Source organism: Monodelphis domestica, chromosome 4, assembly GCF_027887165.1.
Source record: "Monodelphis domestica isolate mMonDom1 chromosome 4, mMonDom1.pri, whole genome shotgun sequence".
In the NCBI taxonomy this organism is placed as follows: domain Eukaryota; kingdom Metazoa; phylum Chordata; class Mammalia; order Didelphimorphia; family Didelphidae; genus Monodelphis; species Monodelphis domestica.
The window spans coordinates 17,816,149-17,842,116 of record NC_077230.1 but is presented as its reverse complement, the minus strand read 5'-3'; the positions used below and the strand labels follow the sequence as shown (position 1 = coordinate 17,842,116).

Here is a 25,968-nt window from a genome sequence, read left to right as displayed (position 1 = left end):
GCTGGATAAAAAGGAAGATTTCTTAACAGTAGAGTTAGTAGTGTTAGTTTGTTAAACACTAGACTAAGATACTAGGTAGGAGGAGTGTCAGTGTCTCATGCAATTTTCTTCTCTGAGGAATCTTAAAAAATGCAACAGATTCTCAACTATTATCAGGTGTATCTATTCCATAACCTCTGAAAACTCCCTTTCTAGACCTATATTTTTTGTCATAGAGTTCCATTTTCCCTATTCCCAGCCTCCTCTTGAATTCCTTTTCCTTTTCTTAAGTGTCTCTGGCATTTCTCAAAACCACCACTAACAAAAAGATGGTGGGAGGATGTTTCACAATAACACAAAACTATAGTTCCTTAGTGGTTTTAATAAATGCTTGACAAGTGGATGAATAAATGAATGTTGTCCCTATTAGCATTCTGAATTTTTGTCCCATTCTATATTGAGAAAGTCCTAAAAGGTACAAGCTATCTATATCTGTGTTGTCTCTAATGATTGAAAATAAGTGCTATTTCCTGTGGTGCTAGGATAGGGGTGATGAAAGAGAATCAATGATTTCATTGAGATAAGGAGTATGACGTAGTAGAGATGGCAGAGAGATTATCTGAAAACTCTTTATTATATTGGTTTGGAGCTGAAGGGAACTAGAGAGAAGTAATAAAATTGCTCAGTCCTTAGTAGATCAGAACAAAATGGGTAACTATTGAGAATTATGAAGATAATAAGAATGTCAGGGGGGGAATATGCATTGGAAATAATGGTTTTCTTAATTTGGTGAAATTATAAAACTAAGGAAAATAAATATAAAGATTTCCTGAATAAAAATAATTCACCTATGTTTATTACATGTAATGTTTTAAATTATTAGTTAGAGCTAATATTTTAAAGCTCAAAAATGTTAAATAATAGAAACTATTAAATGAGATGTTTTAATGTCAGAAATGTGAAGCAATCAATCAGGAAACATTTTTTCCATTTCTGTTTATGAATTTGATCTTTGACCTACACTATCTTTTATGACAAAAATGATTCATATAAACAGAAAAATAAACTACTAGCAAGACATTATAAACTTTAATGTTCACATTTAAATGGACCAGAGGGATTTTGCATTTGATGCCTTAATCCAATAAATTATTTTAAAGACAGAACAATCAAATAAAATTTTAAAATCCTAATAAAACCTTTATAAAAATGTAAAATTTAAACCAAAATTAATCATTTAAAATAGTCAGACATCTATATAAGGAAAGAATTGAATTTGGTTTTTAGTCTATTCTAAGATCAATAAAAAGGATTTGCCCCATAAATAAAATTATGAAGGATCAAATTCTACTTACCACATCTACAGTAAAGTGAAGGTAGATATATGCCTTTAAATAATTACAATGAATGGCTGATTTTCCTCTGAATTTAAGTAGTAAAGGAAACATATGGTTTAAAAGGTGGTATCTATGAGTAGGATTTAAATTTCTAGACCACAGTTTTAAACATTGGCATGCTGATCCTTTATACAGACATAGAGTGCATCAAATGAGAGCTTGGACCCTTGAGAATCTTAATTAAAGGCTTTTTTACTGAAAACAGAGAAGGATGTGGAAGAAAACTGCCCACATATATCTGCTAGTAGATATCACAAAGAATTGTAGTTTATATAATGGTGGAAGAAAACACCAATAATTCACAAGATCCAAGAAGAGGATAAATAATAAAAATCCTGGTTTTAGTCTTCTATGCATAACTGCATAAAATATGGATTAAAATAACCTTTCTTCAGCTCTTAACACTATTTCCTACTATAATAATTAAAACTGGATGACAATGTAATAGTTAAAAATATGATCTGACAAAAATAATGGTTAAAAAAAGAATTGTTATGGTCGCCATTTATAAAAGTTAAAGTTAAAACTATGAGTCAGTCGCCTGTTAAGCAGCTTTATTTACAGCAAGGTAGAGATATTAAATTGGGAAATATAGGAAGGAGGTAGAATATATCACCTAACTAAAAATATCCTAAGTCCTAATCCTAGAGCCTCCAGACCATGAATGTGAATCAGCAGAATCCAAAGTCTGGACCAGGAAGCAGAAATCTGAAGAGCCAAAGATGCTGAAAAACCACTGAGAATCTTTAGCATACATGAGGCTAAAATTGCAAGAATCCCACCAGAGCTCGCCCTCCCTAGGCTAAAGGCTGCCAAGAATGAAGCAATCACAGTCCCTAGGCTAAAGGTTGCCAAGAATGAATCCAAGAATGAAGAGCCTCCAGAGCTAGACACTCTGTCAAGTATGAAAAGCCAAGAAGAAGCTTCCTCTTCAGCCGAATTCCTCCTAAAATGCCTCCTCAGGGGTCCTTGGACTGGCTTTTTATAAGCAGTTTCTCCACATCACTTCCTGTCTCTTTCCCACTTCACAGGAACCAATCACAGCCTCCCACTTTGCCTAGCACTGGAGGGTTAGGGGGGTAGGGCAGTGCTTGTGGCCTTTGGAGGCATGACATTTCTTTGTTAGTGAGTTACTAAGTGTTAAGTAGGGGTACTTTAAGTTCTTGGTTAACTTAAAATAGACAAAGAGAATAAGAATTCCCTTTCACACTACCATATGATCCTAGATAATCTCTCATTTGTTTTCCATGATGCTGCTCTTTCTTTGTTTTGTTCCTGTCTGCTTTCCTAGTCTCTTTTATTGGACCATCATTCTTTTTCTATCCATCCCTATCCAATAGGATATCCCTTAAAGATATTGTATATCTTTGCTCTCTACAATATGTTTTCTTTCATATGATCAGGTTCTCATCACTCTAAATTATCACCTCTAAAGCATATGGCTCAAATAAAGAGAGGGGGAAATTAAGGATATACATATGTATATATGTATATATATATGAAACATATATATATACTATTACAAAAACTTACTATATGGTCTCTTCTCTCACTACAACTACCTTCACATGACTACCAAATTGTCATAAAAAAAAAAACAGATCTAAAGATCTTGCAAAAATCTTTATTGGTTATTTATTGTATCTAGAACAAATGTAAAACTTCAGCTTGCCTTTTAAGGTCCTTAACTATTTGATTCCCACCTACCTCTCCAGGTTATTTCAAATTATTTCCCTTCATGGACTTTCCATTCTAGCCAAACTGCGCCTCCTATATATTCCCATAACATTATTCAGGAAATATATCACAAGGCATTGTTCCAACCATCCTGGAAATAAATTTCAAATTTTATGAGAGAAGGTACTAAACTACTCATAGCCTATGCTCCAGCAAACTCACTGCTAGGCATATACAGGCATACCTCAGAAATATTGTCAGTTAGGTTGCAGACCACCGTAATAAAGCAAATATTGCAATAAAGCAAGATTCATGAATTTTTGGTTTGCCAGTGCATATAAAAGTTGTGTTTAAACTATACTGCAATCTAGTAAGTATACAGTAGTACTTTGTCCAATACATATTATGTTTACATATATACACATATGCATATCTTAACTTAAAAACACTTTATTGTTAAAAATACTATCCTTTGAGCCTTCAGTGAGTCATAATCTTTTTTTTCTGGCTGCTAACTGATCAGAGCTGTGGTTGCTGAAGGTTGGGGTGTCTCTGGCAATTTCTTCAAAATAAGATAACAATAAAGTTTGCTTCATTGATTGATTTTTCCTTTAACTTTTACAATTAAAGGCCATTATAGGGTTATTAATTGGGCTAATTTCAATATTATTGTGTCTCAGGGAATATGGAAGCCAGGAGGGAGAGAGATGGTGAAAGAGCCAGTCAGTGAAGTAATCAGTACACAGAAAATTTACCAATTAAATTCACTGTCTTTTAGGGGAGTAGTTACTCATTACAATAGTAAAATAAAAAATCAGTGATCATAGATCACCATAACAGATACAATAACAATGAAAAAGTTTGAAATATTTTGAGAATTGTCAACATGTGACACAGAGTAATGATGGGAGAGCATGCTGTTGGAAAGATGGTGCCAATATACTTGCTCAACAACAAGTTGGCACAAAACTTCAATTCGTAAAAAATGAAATATCTGTGAAGCTCAATAAAGTGAAGTAAAATAAAATAAGATATGCCTATATACTAAAAAAAGATTAATGATAGAAAGAACTGAAATATAAAAAGATATCCATAGCAGAATTCTTTGAAATAGAAAAAAAACTGGGAATAAATTGCTAGCTGTCAATTATGGAATTGTGGTATATGAGTTTAATGGAATATTATTGAATGACAATGTATGATGGATATGAGAGATTCAGTGAAGCATGGAAAGATAAAAAGTGATGCAGAGCATAGAAAAGAGCACCAAAAGAACACTATGCTAGCGCATCTAGGTAGATAAAGAGCCAGGCCTACAGACAGGAGGTCCTGAATTCAAATCTACCTTCAGATACTTGCTTGCTGTGTGAACCTGGAAAAGTCACTTAACCCCAACTGCCTCACACCCTTATTGCTCTTCTGACATGGAACCAATACTTAGCATCATCTCTAAGACAAAAGGTAAGAGGTTGATTTTATTTTTTTAAGAGAGGAGAACTCTTTTGGGTAAACATGGCGGCAGTCTAGACTCAGGACTCTTCCTCTCCTTACCACTTACCGATACAGACTACCTCAAAAAGCGAAAAAAAAAAAACAACCGAAATTCATATGAACAAAAGAATTCTACAGTAGGGTGCAGCATTGAAGGAGGGAGTGAGGGGAACCTCTGGGTTCTTGGCGGCTGACTGAGACCACCGAGGACCCACCCTTGAGAGCAGCTAGACCTGAAACCCCAGCAGGCTGAGGATCACAGACCATGGGTGCCTGCAGGGAGATAGCACAGACAGGGGCAGCAAATAGTGGAAGCTACAGAGACTTGAAAGCTGGCCTCAGCCAAAATCCTTGCACCTTAGCTCCATACACAGAGAGCCTGCCCTCCTCACTCAGATTTCAGACTGCAAAGGGAAGAAAAAACAACCATAGTGATGGCAAACAGTGCCCAGGAACAACTTCCCAACACTAAGAAAAAGAAGAAGAAGCCATTGACCCTGGATAATTTTTATGGAGGAAAAATCCAGATGAGAGAGGAACTAGCAAAAGGGGAAATCCACATAAATGCGCCAAAACCTTCCCCCCAAAATGGAAATTGGCAACAAGCTCTTGAAGAATTTAATTTGGAGCTTACCAAAAAGATGGAAGCCTTCTGGCAAGAAAAATAGGAAATACTTCAAAAAGAAAATAATAGTTTAAAGGACAAGAACTCCCAATTTGGGAAACAGCTGGAAGCCATGAAAAGCAGGATAGACCACACCGAAAAGGAAAATCAAAAGATTAAAGAAAAAATCAAAAGATTATAGCAGAAAACCAGGCCGTAAAGACCAGAATTGGGCAACTAGAAACCAATGATCTTGCAAAATAGCAAGAATTAATAAAGCAAAGTCAAAAGACTGACAAAATAGAAGGAAACATAAAATATCTCACTGAAAAGATGACGGATCAGGAAAACAGATCACGAAGAGACAATTTGCGAATCATTGGTCTACCTGAAAACCCAGAAATAAACAGAAATCTTGACATCATACTACAAGAAATTATCCAAGAAAACTTCCCTAAAGTTCTTGAACAAGGGGGCAAAATAGACATTGAAAGAGTTCATAGAACACCCTCTACACTAAATCCTCAAAAGACAGCTTCCAGGAATGTAATTGCCAAATTCAAGAGCTTTCAAGCTATGGAGAAAATTCTACAAGAAGCCAAAAAGAGACAATTCAGATATCAAGGAGCACCAATCAGGATTATACAAGATCTGGCAGCTTCCACACTAAAGGACCGCAAGGCATGGAACATGATATTCAGAAAGGCAAGAGAAATTGGGTCTTAAACCAAGGATCACCTATCCAATAAAACTGACTATATACTTGCAGAGGAAAATATGGACATTCAATAAAATAGAAGATTTCCAAGTATTTGGAAATACCAGAACTAAGTGGAAAGTTTGATATCCAAACACAAAAATCAAGGGAAACATGAAAAGGTAAATAAGAAAGAAAGGAGAAAGGGGGGGGGATGTTTTTTATTCAAACTTTCTTCTTTAAGGGCTTCAATGAGATCAAATTGTTTATATTAATATATGGGGAAATGTTATTTGTAACTCAAAAATTATATTCATTATTATAATAATTAGAAGAAACATTCACAGGAACTGATTGGGATAATAAGCGATATAATATGATATGGAAAAGAAAAGGAAACGGGAGAGGGGAATTGAAGATGGCACCAAGAGAAACATGAAGAAATAAGATAAATAGGATAAACTATACCACACAAAGAGGCACATGGGAAGGGGAGGGGAAGAATACTATTATAAGAAGAAGAGTAAGAGAGTGCTAAATAGGTAATACCTAAACCTTACTCTCAGTGAAACCAATTCAAAGAGGGAAGAGCATCTAGATTCATTGGGGTATTGAATTCTATCTTACCCTAAAGGGAAATTGAGAAGGGGAAACTATGGGGTGAGGGGAGAGGGAGTAGAAAAGGGAGGGAAAGAAAGGAAGGAAGGAACTTAACAAACTCTAAAAAAATAAGAAGGAAATAAAAAGGGGGGCAGAAAGGAAAGCATATTATGGGTGGAGACTGATTAAAAGCAAACCACTCATTTAAAAGGATATAGCAAAAGAAAAAAGGACAGAACTAGGAGAGGATATCAAAATGCTGAAGAATACACAAGTGGCAATCATAATGTTGAATGTGAATGGAATGAACTCACAGGTAAAACAAAAACAAATAGCAGAGTGGATTAGAAATTAAAATCCTACCACATGTTGTCTAGAGGAAAAACACATGAGGCGAGTAGACATTCACAAGGTTAGAATTAAAGGTTGGAGTGAAATCTATTGGGCCTTAAATGACAGAAAGAAGGCAGGAGTTGCAATCATGCTGTCTGACAAAGTTAAAGTAAAAATAGATCTGATTAAAAGGGATAGGGAAGTTAACTACATCCTGATAAAAGGCAGTATAAACAAGGAGAAAATATCAGTAATAAACATGTATGCACCACATGGCATAGCATCTAAGTTTCTAAAGGAGAAACTCCTGGAGTTAAAGAAGAAAATAGATAGTAAAACTATACTTTTTCAGGTTCAGGAGACCTGAACCTACCACTATCAAATCTAGATAAATCAAAAAATAAATAAGAATGAGGTGAGAGATGTGAATGAAATCTTAGCAAAATTAGAGTTAATAGATATATGGGGGAAATAAATAGGGACAAAAAGAATACACCTTTTCAGCAGCACATTGTACATTCACAAAGATTGACCATGTACTGGGGCATAAAAACATGGCAAACAAATGCAGAAAAGCAGAAATAATAAATACAATCTTTTCAAATCATAATGCAAAAAAAATAATAATCAGTAAGGGTACATGGAAATCCAATTCAAAAATTAAATGGAAATTAAATAATATGAGTCTACAAAAATGGTTAAAGAACAAAAAATAGAAACAATTAATAATTGTATTGAAGAAAATGACAATGATGAGACATCTTTCAAAATCTATGGGATGGGACTTCCAGGTTAATATGGCTGCAATCTAGACGCGAATTGCTTCCTCTCCCCAGCACCAAATGAAATAGACTACCTCAAAAGAGCATAAAAATCACCTTTGGAAGAACAGAGGGACTCTCCAGTACCCCACAGAAACGAAGGTACATGGGGCTTGAACATTTCCACACTATAAGGAGGAGGAAAAGCTTGCACAAAAACGTGAACTGGGCCGCCCCTCCTTCCCCACCACCCCCAACAAACCAGAATAAGGTATCAGAGCACTCACTGGGACAGCGAGTGAGTGAGGAGCTTCTCTGTCTGGGGGGGCACACTAGGGTCCTTGGGATCTAAAGACTGCAAGGAAACAACCTCTCAGGGAGGTTTCACAGGAAAATCCTGTGCTGAGCAAAGGCGCGGCCACTCTGAGAGGTTGCTCTGAGCAAAGGGGCGGCCGCACTGAGAGGCTGCCCTGAGCAAAGGGGCTGCCTCACTGAGCAAAGGTGAGGCCGTGCTGAGCACAGGGGCCTGCTCTCTAAGAAAACTCGGAAGCTGGGAAGAACTAGTCTGAAGCAACCTAAATTCACAGAAAACTTGCCCATATCACCCAGAGCCCAGACCAAAAAGGAAAAGGGAATAATAAAACCACCAAAGGGATGGCTCACATGGCCCAAAATCAAGCCTCCAGGAAGAAAGGGGAAAAGGTGACTCTTGAAAACTTTTATGGTAGAAGTACCCAAGGAAAAGAAGAGAAAGAGGATGAAACCCAAACAAAAGCAAAACATGCCTCCCAAAATGGAAATTATCCACAACCTTTGGAAGAACTCAAATTGGAGCTTACCCAAAAGATGGAAACCTTCTGGAAAGAAAAATGGGAGAAAGAGATCAGCACTATGATAGACAAGACTTCAGAATTGGAGAAAGAGCTGGAAGCATCTAATAGAAGGGCAGACAAAGCTGAAAAGCAAAACCAGACCCTAACGACCAGAATTAAGCAACTGGAAGACAGTGAGCATGCAAAACAACAAGAATTAATAAAGCAAAGCCAAAAAATTAATGAATTAGAAGAAAACATAAAATATCTCACTGAAAAGGTCACAGACCTGGAAAACAGAGGAAGAAGAGACAACGTGAGAATTATTGGTCTGCCCGAAAAACTGGAGATAAACAAAAACTTTGATGCTATATTACAGGAGATTATAGAAGAAAATTACCCACATGTTCTGGAGCAAGGGGGCAAAATAGAAATAGAAAGGGTTCATAGAACACCCTCTATACTAAATCTCCAAAAGATAACCCCCAGGAATGTAATCACCAAATTCAAGAGCTTCCAAGAAAAGGAGAAAATCCTACAAGAAGCCAAGAAGAGGAGCTTCAGATATAGGGGGACTCCCATAAGGATCACACAGGACTTAGCGTCTAACACACTAAGAGACCCCAAAGCATAGAACACAATATTTAGAAAGGCAAGAGAGCTGGGTCTCAAACCAAGAATCAACTACCCAGAAAAACTGACTATATATATACTTCCAGGGTAAAGTATGGGCATTCAACAAAATAGAAGATTTCCAAGCATTTGCTAAGAAAAGACCAGAACTTAGTGGAAAATTTGATATCCAAGCACAGAAAGCAAGAGAAACATGAAAAGGTAAATATGAAAGAAAGGGAAAAGGAGATAAATCTTATCTTTTTCTTTAAGTCAAACTCTCTTCTATAAGGACTACATTTACATCAAATTATATATATTAATATGTGGGGAAAATGTATTGTGTAACTCTCAAAAATTGTATGCACCATAAGAGTAGTTAGAAGAATCATGCATAGGAAAAGATTGGGGCATCAAGAAGATTTGGTGAAAGGGGGGGCAAAGAAAGGAAAAGGGGGTAAAGCATTGACAATACTAAGACTTACTTCAAGAAATAGGGGGAGGGGGGACTAAATAGAATAACCTTTCCCATACAAAGATACACATGGGAAGGGGAGGGGAAGATCTCTCACATGAGAAGGATAGGAAGAGAGAGTAAAGTGGTATTACTTAAACCTTACTCTCAGTGAAATAAACTCTGAGAGGGAAGAACATCTAGATCCAGTGGGATCCTGAATTCTATCTTATCCAACAGGGTAATAAAGAAAGGAAAATTAAGGAAGGGGGGAGGGAGTATAAAAAGAGAGGGAAGGAGAAGGGGGAGGGGAAGGGAGCATAAAAAGAGAGGGGTTAGAAAGGGAAGCATACCAAGGGAGGGGACTGCGGGGACTGACCTAAAGAAAATCACTGGTTCAAAAGGATATAGCTAAAGAAGAAAGGTCAGAACTAGGGGAAGATATCAAAATGCCAGGGAATCCACAAGTGACAATCATAACTTTGAACGTGAAAGGGATGAACTCACCCATAAAAAGTAGACAAATAGCAGATTGGATTAGAACCCCAAACCCTACCATATGTTGTCTTCAAGAAACACATATGAGGTGGGTTGACACTCACAAGGTTAGAATTAAAGGATGGAGTAAGACCTTATGGGCCTCAATTGATAGAAAGAAGGCAGGAGTTGCAATCATGATATCTGACAAAGCCAAAGCAAAAATAGACCTGATCAAAAGGGATAGGGAAGGTAAATATATTCTGTTAAAAGGGAATATAGACAATGAGGAAATATCACTAATCAACATGTATGCACCAAATGGAATAGCATTCAAATTTCTAATGCTGAAACTAGGAGAATTGAAGGAGGAAATGGACAGTAAAACCATATTAGTGGGAGACTCGAACCAACCACTATCAAATTTAGATAAATCAAACCAAAAAATAAATAAGAAAGAGGTAAAATAGGTGAATTAAATCTTAGAAAAATTAATAGTTAATAGACATATGGAGAAAAATAAATAGGGACAAAAAAGAATACACCTTCTTTTCAGCACCACATGGCACATTCACAAAAATAGATCATACACTAGGTCACAGAAACATGGCACTCAAATGCAGAAAAGCAGAAATAATAAATGCAACCTTTGCAGATCATAAAGCAATAAAAATATTGATCAGTATGGGTACATGGAGAGTCAAATCAAAAATTAATTGGAAATTAAATAATATGATACTCCAAAATCGGTTAGTTTAGAGAAGACATCATAGAAACAATTAATAATTTCATCGAGGAAAATGACAATGGTGAGACATTATTTTAAACCCTATGGGATGCAGCCAAAGCAGTACTTAGAGGAAAATTCATATCCCTGAGTGCATATATTAACAAATTAGGGAGGGCAGAGATCAATGAATTGGAAATGCAAATAAAAAAACTCAAAAACGAACAAATTAAAACCCCCCAGAAGAAAACCAAACTAGAGATCCTAAAAATTAAGGGAGAAATTAATAAAATCGAAAGTGATAGAACTATTGCACTAATAAACAAGACTAGAAGCTGGTACTTTGAAAAAACAGACAAAATAGACAAAGTACTGGTCAATCTAATTAAAAAAAGGAAAGAAGAAAGGCAAGTTAACAGCATCAAGGATGAAATGGGGATCTCACCTCTGATGAAGAGGAAATTAAGGCAATCATTAAAAACTACTTTGCCCAACTATATGGCAATAAATATACCAACCTAGGTTATATGTATGAATATTTACAAAAATATAAATTGCCTAGACTAACAAAAGAAGAAATAGATTTCTTAAATAATCCCATATCAGAAAAAGAAATCCAACAGGCCATCAAAGAATTTCCTAAGAAAAAATCCCCAGGGCCCGGCGGATACACAGGCGAATTCTATCAAACATTCAAAGAACAGCTAACTCCAATACTATACAAACTATTTGACATAATAAGCAAAGAGGGAGTTCTAACAAATTCCTTTTATGAAACAAACATGGTTCTGATCCCAAAGCTAGGCAGGCCAAAAACAGAGAAAGAAAATTATTGACCAATCTCCCTAATGAATATAGATGCAAAAATCTTAAATAGGATACCATCAAAAAGACTCCAGCAAGTGATCAGGAGAGTCATTCACCATGATCAAGCAGGATTTATACCAGGGATGCAGGGCTGGTTCAATAATAGGAAAACCATCCACACAGTTGACCACATCAACAAGCAAACCAACAAAAATCACATGATTATTTCAATAGACGCAGAAAAAGCATTTGATAAAATACAAGACCCATTCCTATTAAAAACACTAGAGAACATAGGAATAGGAGGGTTGTTCCTAAAAATAATAAACAGTATATATCTAAAACCATCAGCTAATATCATCTGCAATGGGGATAAACTAGATGCATTTCCAGTAAGATCAGGAGTGAAACAAGGATGCCCATTATCACCTCTACTATTTGACATTGTACTAGAAACACTAGCAGTAGTAATTAGAGAAGAAAAAGAAATTGAAGGCATCAAAATAGGCAAGGAGGAGACCAAGTTATGGCTCTTTGCAGATGACATGATGGTCTACTTAAAGAATTCTAGAGATTCAACCAAAAAGCTAATTGAAATTATCAATAATTTTCGCAAAGTTGCAGGATACAAAATAAACCCGCATAAGTATCAGCATTGTATACATCTCCAACAAAGCTCAGCAGCAAAAACGAGAAAGAGAAATCCCATTCAAAATTACCTTAGACAAAATAAAATACCTAGGAATCTATCTCCTGAGACAAACACAGGAACTATATGAACACAACTACAAAACACTATCCACACAACTAAAACTAGACTTGATCAACTGGAAAAACATTAACTGCTCATGGGTAGGACAAGCCAATATAGTAAAAATGACCATTCTACCCAAACTTATCTATCTATTTAGTGCCATACCCATGGAACTTCCAAAAAATTTCTTTACTGATTTAGAAAAAACCATAACAAAGTTCATTTGTAATAACGATCAAGGATATCCAGGGAAATAATGAAAAATAAAAATAAAAAGGAAGGGGCCTTGCAGACCCAGATGTCAAACTATATTACAAAGCAGCAGTCATCAAAACAATTTGGTACTGGTTAAAAGACAGAAAGGAGGATCAGTGGAATAGACTTGGGGCAAGTGACCTCTGCAAGACAATATATGATAAACCCAAAGATCCCAGCTTTTGGGTCAAAAATCCAGTATTCGATAAAAACTGCTGGGAAAATTGGAAGACAGTGTGGGAGAGATTAGGTTTGGATCAACACCTCACACCCTACACCAAGATAAATTCAAAATGGGTGAATGACTTGAACATAAAGAAGGAAACCATAAGTAAATTAGGTGAACACAGAATAGTATACATGTCAGATCTTCGGGAAGGGAAAGATTTTAAAACCAAGCAAGACTTAGAAAGAGTCACAAAATGTAAAATAAATAATTTGGAATACATCAAATTAAAAAGCTTTTGTACAAACAAAACCAATGTAACTAAAATCAGAAGGAAAGCAACAAATTGGGAAACAATCTTCATAAACACCTCTGACAAAGGTTTAATTACTCAAATTTACAAAGAGCTAAATCAATTGTACAAAAAATCAAGCCATTCTCCAATTGATAAATGGGCAAGGGACATGAAAAGGCAGTTCTCAGCCAAAGAAATCAAAACTATTAATAAGCACATGAAAAAGTGCTCTACATCTCTTATAATCAGAGAGATGCAAATCAAAACAACTCTGAGGTATCACCTCACACCTAGCAGATTGGCTAACATGACAGCTATGGAAAGTTATGAATGCTGGAAGATATGGAAGAAAAGTAGGGACACTAATTCATTGCTGGTGGAGTTGTGAATTGATCCAAACGTTCTGGAGGGCTATCTGGAACTATGCCCAAAGGGCAATAGAAGACTGTCTGCCCTTTGATCCAGTCATAGTATTGATGGGTTTGTACCCCAATGAGATAATAAGGAAAAAGACTTGTACAAGAATATTCATAGCTGCACTCTTTGTGGTGGCCAAAAATTGGAAAATGAGGGGATGCCCTTCAATTGGGGAATGGCTGAACAAATTGTGGTATATGTTGGTGATGGAACATTATTGTGCTCAAAGGAATAATAAAGTGGAGGGATTCCATGGAGACTGGAACAACCTCCAGGAAGTGATGCAGAGCGAAAGGAGCAGAACCAGGAAAACATTATACACAGAGACTGATACACTATGGTACAATCGATGGTAATGGACTTCTCCATTAGGGTCAATGCAATGTCCCAGAACAACTTGCAGGGATCTAAAAAACACTATCCACAAGCAGAGGATAAACTGTGGGAGTAAAAACACCAATGAAAAGCAACTGCTTGACTACAGGGGCTGAGGGAAAATGACTGAGGAGAGACTCTAAATGAACACTCTAGTGCAAATACCAAGAACATGGAAATGGGTTCGAATCAAGAACACATGTGATACCCAGTGGAATCATGCGCCGGCTATGGGAGAGGTGGAATTCCATGTGAACTGGAACAACCTCTAGGAATTGATGCAGAGTGAAAGGAGCAGAACCAGGAGAACATTATACACAGAGACCAATACACTGTGGTACAATTGAATGTAATGGACTTTTCCATCAGTGGCAATGCAGTGATCCTGAACAACTTGGAGGGATCTACGAGAGAGAACACTATCCACATTCAGAGGAAAAACTGTGGGAGTAGAAACACAGAAGAAAAACAACTGCTTGATTACATGAGTCGAGGGGATATGATTGGGGATATAGACTATAAATGAATATCCTAATGTAAACATCAACAACATGGAAATTGGTTCTGATCAAGAACACATGTAATACCCAGTGGAATTGTGTGTCGGCTACGGGAAGGTTGGGTGGAGGTGACAGAGGTAAAGAATATGATTCTTGTAACAAAAGAATAATGTTCTAAATTGACAAAATAACATTAAAATTAAAAAAGAGAGAGGAAAAACAACATTATTCAGAAAGAATTAAAAAATCTAAGTGATAACACCAAGAAGCCATTGAATGTTTAAGAGTTATAATGAACACTTTGTTCCTAGAGAAGATAGGAAAAACACCTGTCTCCTTTCTGTAGAGAGGAGGCAATTTTATGTAGGTTAAGTACAGTGGGTCTCATCAGAAGATTCAGAGCCCTGCTTCTGATAAAGTTGAAAATTCTCATGACTTTTTTAAAAATTTTATTTAGTCAATTTAGAACATTATTCCTTTGTTACAAGAATCATATTCTTTCCCTCCCTTCCCTCCCTCCATCCTTCCCTTAGGGTGCAATTTCACTGTTGTTGATGTTTGCACCAGGATATTCATTTAGATTCTACATCCCAGCCATATCCCCTTGACCCATATAATGAAGCAGTTGTTTTTCTTCTGTGTTTCTACTCCCAGTTTTTCCTCTGAATGTGGATAGTGTTCTTTCTCATAGATCCCTCTGAGTTGTTCAGGATCACTGCATTGACACTAATGGAAAAGTCCATTACATTCAATTGTGCTACAATGTATCAGTCTCTGTGTACATTGTTCTCCTGGTTCTGCTCCTCTCACTCTGCATCACTTCCTGGAGGTCGTTCTAGTTCACATGGAATTCCTCTAGTTCATCATTCCTTTCAGCACAATAGTATTCTATCACTAGCAGATGCCACAATTTGTTCAGCCATTTTCCAATTGATGAACACTCCCTCATTTTCCAATTTTTTTTTGCCACCACAAAGAGTGAGGCCATAAATATTTTTGTACAAGTCTTTTGTCTTATTATCTCTTTGGGGTACAAACCCAACAGTGATATGGCTGTGTCAAAGGATAGGCATTCTTTAAAGCCCTTTGGGCATAGTTCCAAATTGCTCTCCAGCATCGTTGGACCAATTCACAACCCTACCAGCAATGAATTAGTGTCCAAATTTTGCTACATCCCCTCCAACATGTATCACTTTCCTTTGCTACCATATTGGCCAGTGTGCTAGGTATAAAGTGGTACCTCAGAGTTGTTTTAATAAAAATAAAAGTAAAGTATTCATTAAAATTTTTAAATGAGACCATATTGAATATTAGTTTTTTTCCCAAAGCCGTAAAAATCTGCAAAGTTTATTGTATGACAATAAATTTAATTATTTTACTTTGAAACAATTAATTTGCATATCACTGTAGTATAGTATATTTCATCAAGGTATTTGAAGACATATTTCTTGCTTTCACTGGACAAGATAAAAAATACAGAGATCAGTTGATAATGGTGTTCAAACAGAATGAAGACAAAACCCAAAGAATAGTGATTAATGGGCCAATGTCAATTTGGAAGAAGGTATCTAGACCATTTCCTAGGGATGTATCTTTGGCCATTTGCTGCTATACATTATTTTCAGAGATATAAATAAGGGCAAAAAGGTCATGTTTATCAAATCTGCTAGTGACTCAAACCTGGGAGAGTTATGTCCAGAACGTTTTCAGCTAGTTAGAATGATAAAGATTGAATTTAATAGGATTAAATTCAAAGTCCTACTTTAGGATTCACAAAGTCAGTTGTGCAGCTATAAGACAAGACTAAAAATTTATAGTGCCCAAACCAAGTAACATAATAATCTATCTCCCTAGTCATGCCATACTTGTAATATTGTGTTCATTTTAATGCAACATGTTTGAGTTTGATCAGTAAATTCTGGTGTACCCAAAGTAGAGCAACAATGATTTTTAAGGGGACTATAAATGACCGGCATATGAGTATCTGCTGAAAGTAGGGATATTTAGCCTAGAGAGAAGGTTTACAGTAGGCTTGGTCAATGTCAAATATATGAAGAGCTATGTGAGAAAGAAATTAGATTTTTTCTATTCTCCTACATCCTAACTAGGAGTAATGTGTGAACCCTAGAGAAGGGAAACTTTTAATTCATTAAAGAAAAAACTTCTCATAATTTAGAATAAATGCTAGTGAAGTCATATTCAGTGGATGACTTCAAGCAGAGAACAAATTAGTCACTAATTGGGGGTGTGATTAAGGGCTTTTCTAGATATGGCTAGAGTAGGTCTCATAATCTGGAGTTCCTCCCAACTCTGAGATTCTTTTCTTCTGCATTATGCAACCTTATGCAAGGTAAATGTGATCTTGTGCCAAGAATTCAGCTGAAAAGTCCGTTATGATGTCAAGCATGGTTGTAGTATTTCTATTCTTTCCCAGTAATCAGAGGCATGGTTAGAAAATGGAAAGTAGAATGTGTGTTCCTTAAGAAGAGGGATTCTTACATTTATGATATCCCCAAAACCTGACACCCAGTAGGTGCTTTCAAAATACTTGGTGATTGATTGATCTCATCTTTCTCTAAAAAAAATTTTTTTTAAAAAGGTAAAGGTATAAGTATCTTTTCTCTTTTCAAGGTAGCCACAGAATTTAAGTCTTAGTGAGATCCACAAGATAATGTTATCTCCTTACAAAGAAATTTTTATTTAAAGGCATGAATACAAGTAAATTAAAGTCAGAGAGGCAAAGTGATTTGCTTATGGTTTTATAAGTGGCAAATGGCAGAGCCAGATCTTGAATCTAAGTTGTCTGTTGCATTTGCCATCTGGGCTGAGCAAACTAATCAAGGAGCTGACATGCATCTCCATTTTACTTTGTTCTTTACAGATAAGGCCTAAATCTCAAAATTTTCCATTGCTCCATCTAAAGAATACATGATTTCACTTGACTACATTTTAACTTGGAAATGGCAAAAGGTATCATTAAACGTTTTTTTTTTTAATTGTGCACCCTTAAAGCAAGTTTAGGGTTTTTAAAAAATGGAAACCTCGAAGAGGACATGTTTGCAGTCACTAGCACAGACGGAAGGAAGTAAACTACATATTAAATCCTAATCATTACATTCACAATGAGATGCAAGACAGTCAGTGAAAAGAACTGTACTTGGATTTCGGTTTCAATTATCTCAACATAATGCCTTAACTTGCACATTCAGAATTTCAAGCTTACAAAAGAAAATCTTTACTAAAAAAAGGAATTAAAGATTTTTCAAATAATACTTAGCACTGGAAAATAATGTATATATGTCACTTACCAAGTCCATACTTAGTCCTATAATATGCCTTAGTAAACTCATCACAATCACAAAGTAGTACTTTTCTCCCCCAAATATTGATAGTGTTGCCTATTTTCAGATCTGAGTCTTTGTAAAATTCCTGATTTAATGCTCCTGTCTAAAAAATAAATTAAAAAGGCAAAGTAAGGTACCACTCAAACATCAGCTTCCCAAAGAAAAAAAATAAATTATATAAACTGTTATATCCATTTCCAAAACCAGATGTTAATTTGCAACATTAAATGGTAGCACTTAAAAATATCTCCTTAGCATTAGAGCATTTGAAAAGCAATTCATGTAGCTCTAAGAGTTCATGACTCTCCAATGATATATATTTAACAAAATAACAAAATCCTATTTTCTGCTAATATTTAACTATTTATCAATATCAGATCCTAGAGAATCGGCATAAGAAAACATCAATAAAGTGTATCAGCTCTGAAGTTTTCTAGTAAAATCTGCAATTCTCTTACCTTACAGTTATCCAATAGATATCGGCCTCGATTTCCCACAAGTCCTCCAAACACATTAAGAATTGTTCGATCTGTGATTTGGCCAGGGTGATATAGTCCAGTGGGAGCACACTAGCAAGTAAGAAGCAGAAGACCAAGTAACAATAGGCACTAAATATGTGCTGGCCTTGGAACCCAAAGACAGTAAACGTAGCCCAGCCTTCAGAATCAGAAAATATGTGTTGGATTTTTTTCTTTATGGCCAAGGATATGAAGCCATTTTATAAAAATGATTTCATCTCTATGCCTTCTGAGGTGTTTTTCCCATCCCCTACTTGGAATGTTCTCCTCTTTTACCTTTATTTTTCTAAATCCTTCTCTCCTTCCAAATCCCAATCCTACATAGTTAATAAAACCTTCCCCAAGCCTCCTCCTCTTAACCTTTTGGGATCCTTCCCTTCTCAGAACTCTGGTCACACTTCTGAAAACTGCCAGAGGTATGGGATCCATGGGCATAAGTTTTGAGAAAAGAGGCAAAGCATTAGAAGATTATTTTTGTTGCAGACAGAGATCTCCATCTATCTATCTATCTATCAAATATATTTGACATATATTATTTGAGCTATATATTTCATTACACAAGTATATGAATATGTATATATGTTTGTATATATTTCTATCTAAGGTGTGTCACTGTCCACATCACTCCATGCCTGAGTTAGCTGGTATTCATTCTTTTACTTTAATGACATCATTAATCAATGAATAAATTAACAAGCATTTATGAAGTATCTAATTCTAGGTACTGGGAATGCAAGTTCTTTTTAGATCATTATTCAAAAGCATAAAGAAATAGCTTGGTATGACAGATGCCGAACTGGTCTGGTACCCTGGAAGCCCTGCGTTCCGGGCTGACTTCTTACAACTACTAGTTGGGAGATCCTGAGCAAATAACTAACTTCTCAAAGCTCTAAGCAATTTTCTAAGACTTTTCGGTTTCAGGAAAAGTACTGATCAACATTAATAGAGAGAATTTACTCATCCCTGTCAATGAGATCATCAATCTAGTCCTTGCCCCTACACAAAAAGCATACATAGAATATTCTGTCTATGTATTTTTCCCCAGCTGCTTTTCAAGTTGGGTGCAAATGAGCTGTTGGTAGCGAAGTCTATAGTCAAAAGCAAAGTCTCCTTCCTAGGGCAAGTTAATGGAAGTTGGTGGCCAGGGGCTCTCAGCCCAGAGATTGTTATGGACCAATAGACTAACTTCTGTTTCTGATGGATTTTTAAATAGGTGTTTTTTCCTCCACGTAACTGTCAGCACTGAAAAATAAACCTCAAATGTGAAATACGCTCCCGGGGTTTTAGCATTTAAGGACCAAACCTTCATGCACTAACCAGCTCAGTCATTTTGAACGATTCGAATGATCATTACCATTTTTGTTCCTAATAGTCAATTAAAAATCTCTGATTAGCAACTAGATGGTAACAAGTCAATCCTCTCTAAAATGGTTAAATCCATTTATATGTGTAGACAGAGCCTACCTGGATAATGGCCTCTAATTTCTGCAGAAAAACTGTAAATGTCAAATACAGACAAAGGTGGTTGAGTCATAAATTGAACTTAAATTACTATGACTTGTGTAAAGGAAGCTGTGTAATTTTAAAAATGGACAAGTCTACAGATTCCACTTGAGTTCTTGCCTTACTAGATTCGAAGTTCAGGATTTCCAGAAATCCAATTTTTCATATCCTTTGCAACGTGCATAATATCCAAAGATGAATGTAGAATGAAATTCACGCAATTACAGTGATTTCCACACTGACTAATGCATGGCAACTGTCATCATGTTCATAACACATGACAATTGAAATAATGAGGGAAGTATTTAAAGATAGAAAAGCACACTTCAATTTGGTATGCTTTTTTATTTTTATTTTATTTTTTTTTTACCTTGGGTAGTTTTCTCCTGTTAAGGAACAATGGAATAGCATCCCTGCCTGAGTTGGCCGGTATGACTTCTTTTACTTCAATGGTATCATCGGACAAAAAGTAGTGAAGAACAAGTTCTCTGGGGTCACCAAACATTGATTCTGTGTCATCCCACAAGCAGTAAAAACGCAAAACATGCCCATCGTGCTCCAGGAATTGTCTCAGGGTATCAAAGCGCTCATAAGGACGGAGGGGGTTCATGCGGTCTAAATTCTACAAGGCAAAGAAAGATGAATAAGCATGGCCATATATGTTTATCCTGAACTGCAGGCAGACAAATAAACCAAAGGCATCTTCTCCCCTAGGATGCTGTGAGGAATTTCAATAACTTTACCTTGTTTTTTTAAAAAATCATAAAATAAAACCAGGCTGCTTTTGAAGAAAAGTGTCTGTGGAAAGTTCTTTGAAACAAACTTATGCAACGTTCTTGAAAACATAAATTTCTAAAACCCTAAATAATTCTTATTTGTCCTTTAGAAAAAAGGACATTCTTATAACTTTACATGCTTCTTGCTCATTCCAAAGCTTTAAAGACATTAAATGTTGGGGAAAATGAAAATATTCTGGGTTTTCACCATCTTAAAAATAATACACTTTGGTTATTTTTATGTTGGCGTTTCGTTTGCACCCGGGAAGCATCTGCCACCATAACACCATGGTTATTGCAATGGGGAACAATACAGACCATAAGAGGAGAGAGAAGGAAAAAAAAGATAGCAGTGAAAGCAATGAAAAAATTCATTGGAAAATGGGATATGGGGTTGACCACATGTAGCTGGACTAAAAACCTGTGTGTATACATGTATGTTTGTGTGCCCACAGAATACATGAGTTAAATAAATCGAGAGAATTTTTTATCAAATTCGATACCATATTGAGTCTGAAGCTCAGTTTTTGCCTCTCTTTTAGTTGCATTTGACTTGATGCTTCCTGATTTGGTCCTGGCTTCTAGCATCACTTACCCCTTCTGACTCACTAGTGACCCTATCACTCTGCCAATTCATTCATCCTAACTTCTGTGCCTGCACAAGTACTTCTTGGATGTCTCCTCTCCTCCCATCCTCCACCAGCTCCCTGAACCAGAATAGTCTTAATCAGCGCCATGGGGGCTGCTCAGTTGGTCTCTAGAATAGGACTGGAAGAAACAGTACAGTGCAGTGCAAATTAACCTAGAGAAATGGAATATGGCTAGTTCCTTTACATTCTCATATCAGCATTTCAGTTTTTACTATTCTCTTAGAAAAATTCCCTTCAGAGAAATACTGGACATATAACATGTATCTTGTACTTTAACCGTAAATTCCCTCTCTAGAATAAGAATTCTTACCTGGGTCCAGAGCCTTTAGAATATGGACAGACAGACACAAAGTATAGATAGACAGACAGATGCAACACACACACACACCGAGATGGATAAATAGATAGATCAACAGAAAGAGAAGGAGAAATGGATGAATTGATGGATAGATCAACAGAAAGAGAGAGATGGATGAATAGATGGATAGATCAAAAGATAGATAGATTGATAGATAGATAAACAGATATACATACATACATAGAAACATAGATACATATATAGATAATACATAAAGAGATAGACAATATTTCAGTACAATTGGTTTTCTTTGCAATCTATGCATTTTATATTATGATTTTAAAAACATTAATCTAAGAAAGTGTCCAAAGAGGATTCACTAAACAGCCAGAGAAGTCTGTGATGCAAAAGAAAAAAAAAAAAGGCTAAGGATCCTTGACCTTGAGAAGCATTTAGCCCATCTTAGAAAATGTCTTAAAGGTAGTTTGTGGATGGGATCCTAGGTATGTCTGGGCTCTGTTCTCCACTCAGACATGAAGGAACTTTATAGAGCTAAGAGGAATGCCAGTAAATCTCATACTTCCTAGTTCTAACCTTTCTTTTCCCCAAGACGTAGCCCTTTCAAGGCTGCAGCTATATAACCTCTGATGATCCTGTGGCTTCAAGAAAATAGCTAGTCTCATATTCAATCCTATAAAGTGTCTGTCCTTAAGGTTCATAAAGCTCTTTACATATGTTATCTCATTTGACCCCCACAACAACCCTAAGTAGGAGGAGCAAATTTACAGATGGGGAAATTGAGGCCAAGAGAATTTAAATGATGAATCCCCAAGAGTCACACAGCTTCAAAGGGTCTGAAGCAAAACCTTCCCAATTCCAAACCCAGCATTGGGCTACCCAGCTGCTCCGTATGAGTCCACTGGTTCTCTTGCTTTATTCACTCATTCTTCCTACCCCACCCATGATGACCACCAGGTATAATGAATGGCCAGTAAGAAGGTCACTCACACATACACTAGGGAACTGGAGAGAAGGAGAGAAAGGATTGAAGGAATAAGGGGAGATAAGAGGTTGACCTTCCCCTCTCTTCCCCTTGAGGAACGTAACCTGGCTTTGCCTCCTTAATGGACAGAGTAAGTCTCCTCAGAGAGTGGTTCTGAAAGGTGGAGGTTAACTTTGAGAATAAACTTTTCTGCCTCTGAGTTCTTCCAGTACCCCAACTGTCACTTCTTCCCCTTAAGACTTGATATTGTTCCTCAGCCCAGAAAAGAAGATTGCTCTTTAGATCTAGTAGTTGGGTCCTTAGGATCCTGAGCTAACCCTCCTTTTTGGGGAGAGGTCTAGTTCTCCCCAAATCATCAGTCTCCTTCAGGGTCAGAAACTAGGTAGACCTGATCTAAGTAGTAATACTTCATTTGGGAAGGTTTGGGCAGCAGGAAAGATTGGCAGACTGATCTCTCCCAAATCTCGGGGGTCCAGGCTCTCGACCTTGATTCCTCTTCTGATCAGTTGCTGGTTAGTCCCTACTCCTGGTCTAATCTAGTTAGAGTAATGGAGTTCAGGACAAGTTGGATAGAAAGGTAGAGAATAATCTTTGGAGAGGAGTTTTCTCTATAGATGGTTTCCTACAAAGTCCCAATCTACAATATTTATGGTGAGAGAGAGATATCAGGGTTCACTGGAAAGTAGTTGATGTCCAGAGGGACCACTAGCATCAGAGATCCTCTTTTTAGGCACTCAGTTGGAGGAGTGAGGTGAGCTGGCAGTTTTTGAGTTCTCTCAGCTTCTGTTCTCTCACTGGAATCTTGAGGTTTTTTTCCTTTGCCCTTCCCCTGTGCTTTCTCTTTGCAGCTGATTTCTGCCCAAGGTTTCTGTCTTACAACTTCCTCTCTTATACAGGTCAAGAATTTTGATAGAATTTAGCTAATTATTTCCTAAGTTTCAGGAAAATAGGTAGTTGAATGAAGTTCATATGACTCAGATATTTTAGGAAAAGAAAAAACAAACTACTTTTTAACTAATTGCGCAACTATCCCTCTAGACCTGGTCCCCACTCACCAAAAGGAACCCTATATTGAGTATAAGCACATTTGTGCTGGAGCTGATTGCTAAATTTTAAGTGTAGGCATTTTTACCTCAAATCAGCCAATGCTACAAGTTAGGCTTTTATTTGCTAGTTTGCTCATTTCTAGGATTAAGAAAGTGATGGAGAAAATGTTAACTCTGCAGATGAAACTTAAAAGTGTGTTCTTTAGACATTTCCTAGTCCCTACCCCTAAGATAATTGTTAAATATTTCCCAGAACATGTCTGGATATATGCTAAATATGAGTCAACAATGATTTTTTAAGTTGCCAGGATTTATAAAAAATATATATTATGTAGGGACTTTGACTTAATCTTCCTATTATATTTAGCACTGATCAGACTAAAAAAATGCTCAAGTTTGGATCCCAAAATTCAAGAAGAAAGTAAAAAAGACAAATGCAGAGTTAGCAAATGAAATCTCTGAGAAATAGATTATTGCATACTAGGAAAAATAAACTGATAAAAGCTTATTCAAGTCTATTAAGGGTTGCTTTACAGAAAATGATTACAAGTTTTTCTTGGAGGGAAGATAGAAAGAGGGGGCATTTGATTCCAGGATGTAGAACTAAAAGAAAAAATCTAATTTAAATATATTATAAAGGGGGTAGGTAGGTAGGTAGGTTCCACCCCTCATCTCAATTAATGTAATTAATATAAGATCAAGATGAGGTATTAAAGTATAAACAAGATTTGCCAATACCCTGAATACAACTTTATCAGATATAAAAATCCCTTTGATTATGTATGTAAGGGTTAAATTGAAGTTTTGACTAAATAAAAGAGTTATAAATTCACTGTTGTGGTTGCTGAATTCAAAATATTATCCCTAAGCCAGGGGGAAAAAAACCTGTTAGCTTTTATTTATAAAGAGGAAGAGAAAGAGTTGAACTATAAAATGTAGGAGGGAGAAAGGTAAGGAGTTGCCTATCCTATCCTAAGTGCTGATCTGATGAAATTCAGCTTGCCCCACAACAAAGTTCCAATCTCCACATGAAAATCCGAGTCATTCATCCAGAAAGTCAACACAGGATCCAGGAAAAAGGTCTCCAAGCCAAGACAGGGATCTCTGGAACCAATCTCTCCAAATGCCAGGAAGGGAATCAATGCTAGACCATTTATATTCCTTTTTTCCACATCAATTCCTGTCACTTCTTGTCACTCCCCCTTCTTCACAGAAACTAATGACAGTCTTTCAATTTGCCTAGCACTGCCCAGGGGGCAAGAGGGCAGGGTAGTGGCCTTTTTAGTTGTCACTCTAGTAAGTGACTTGTGAATTCTCATACTTAATGGTAAGTAGGGGTACTTTAAGTTATTGATTTGATTATCTAAAAATAGGCAAGGGGAAGTTAATCCTATCTTCACAATTCAAAGAATCAACCAATGTACCCAAAAAGAAATCACATAGTTATATTAAGGATTTTTCCTACATTTCCATAACTATGATATTCTTTCATGATTAAGTTGTCATGTGAAAACATGCTTCAAAAGCTGTGATCACTCTATAAGGGGAAAATTCTTCTAGTAAAAAGGGTCTATAAAATAGGTCATGTATAAAAACAAGAAACTGGTTCCGGAGGTTGCCTGTCCAGCATGGAAGATTCCAATTTGGGGGATAAATTTGTGGAGGTGACCACTGCCCCTAAGCCAGAGGCAGAAAGGTGAAGAGTGACAAAGAGGAAATGTTATACTCCTCTTTCCATTATCCCTCTCTCTACTGACCACATCACCAGAGTAACTGGACCTGTAACTGGAGGGCACCAAACCAGGAACCATTTAGGAGAGATGAATTTGGACAATAACCTGAATACAAAAAATAGTCCTACAAGGTTACTGCTAGAACCTCAAGTATAATCAGTCACCACTTGGAGACTCAATCTTCAAATGCAAATTGGGGAAGTAACTCAAGATAGAAACAATAGTAAAATACCATCTGGGGTTTGCAGAAATGGCATTGTCTGAACAATACTTAAACCTGTGAACCTGGGCCCTTGCTTGTACATTGAGGCAAACTGAGATTATATGACATGCCCAGAGCTATGTAGTTAGCAAAGAGCCAAGACAGGATTTGAACTCATCTTCACTAGCTCTAGTACTCTTATCTTCTGTTTTATCTAGCTGCCTTAAAGATACAAAGCAGCACTTTTTTGTAAAAGAAATGGAAACAAATTAGATGCCCACTAACTGAGGAATACCTAAAGAAATTCTGTTATAAGGATGCAACAGAATATTTCTGGCCTCTGAGAAATGATGTGATTAATACAGAAAAGTATGGAAAGATCTTTATTGGCAGATTCAAGCAAGCAGAGCCAAGAAAACAACACATACATTGACTACAACAATGCAAATGAAAATAAAACCCACACACCAAAAAAATCAAAAGGGAATGCTACAAAATTAGGAAGATCTAGCGTGACTCAAATAAAGAGATCTGAGAATATATCCCCTACTGACCCCTTCTCAGAGCTAGAAGGTCTGTGGGTGTTACACATGGCACATGTTTTTAGACTTTTTCAATATATTGATCAGTGGTGCTGATATTTTTTCTTCTTTAAAAAATACTGTATGTTATCTGGGATGGCTTTCTGGGAAAAGGGAGGAATAC

General features: G+C 36.5%; 1 protein-coding gene across 3 annotated transcripts in view; it reads right to left on the bottom strand.

Annotated features, from left to right (window-relative positions):
- Nucleotides 1–25,968, bottom strand: part of EFHC2 (EF-hand domain containing 2) — a 222,997-nt gene that overhangs the window by 91,944 nt on the left and 105,085 nt on the right. For all 3 annotated transcript variants that reach the window (XM_007493310.3, XM_007493311.3, XM_056826099.1), the window contains 3 exons: nt 19,926–20,177; nt 17,993–18,103; nt 17,499–17,637 (listed from right to left, as the gene is read on the bottom strand). In XM_007493310.3, the coding sequence (XP_007493372.1) occupies nt 17,499–17,637; nt 17,993–18,103; nt 19,926–20,177 (502 nt within the window). The remainder of the gene's footprint in view (nt 1–17,498; nt 17,638–17,992; nt 18,104–19,925; nt 20,178–25,968) is intronic.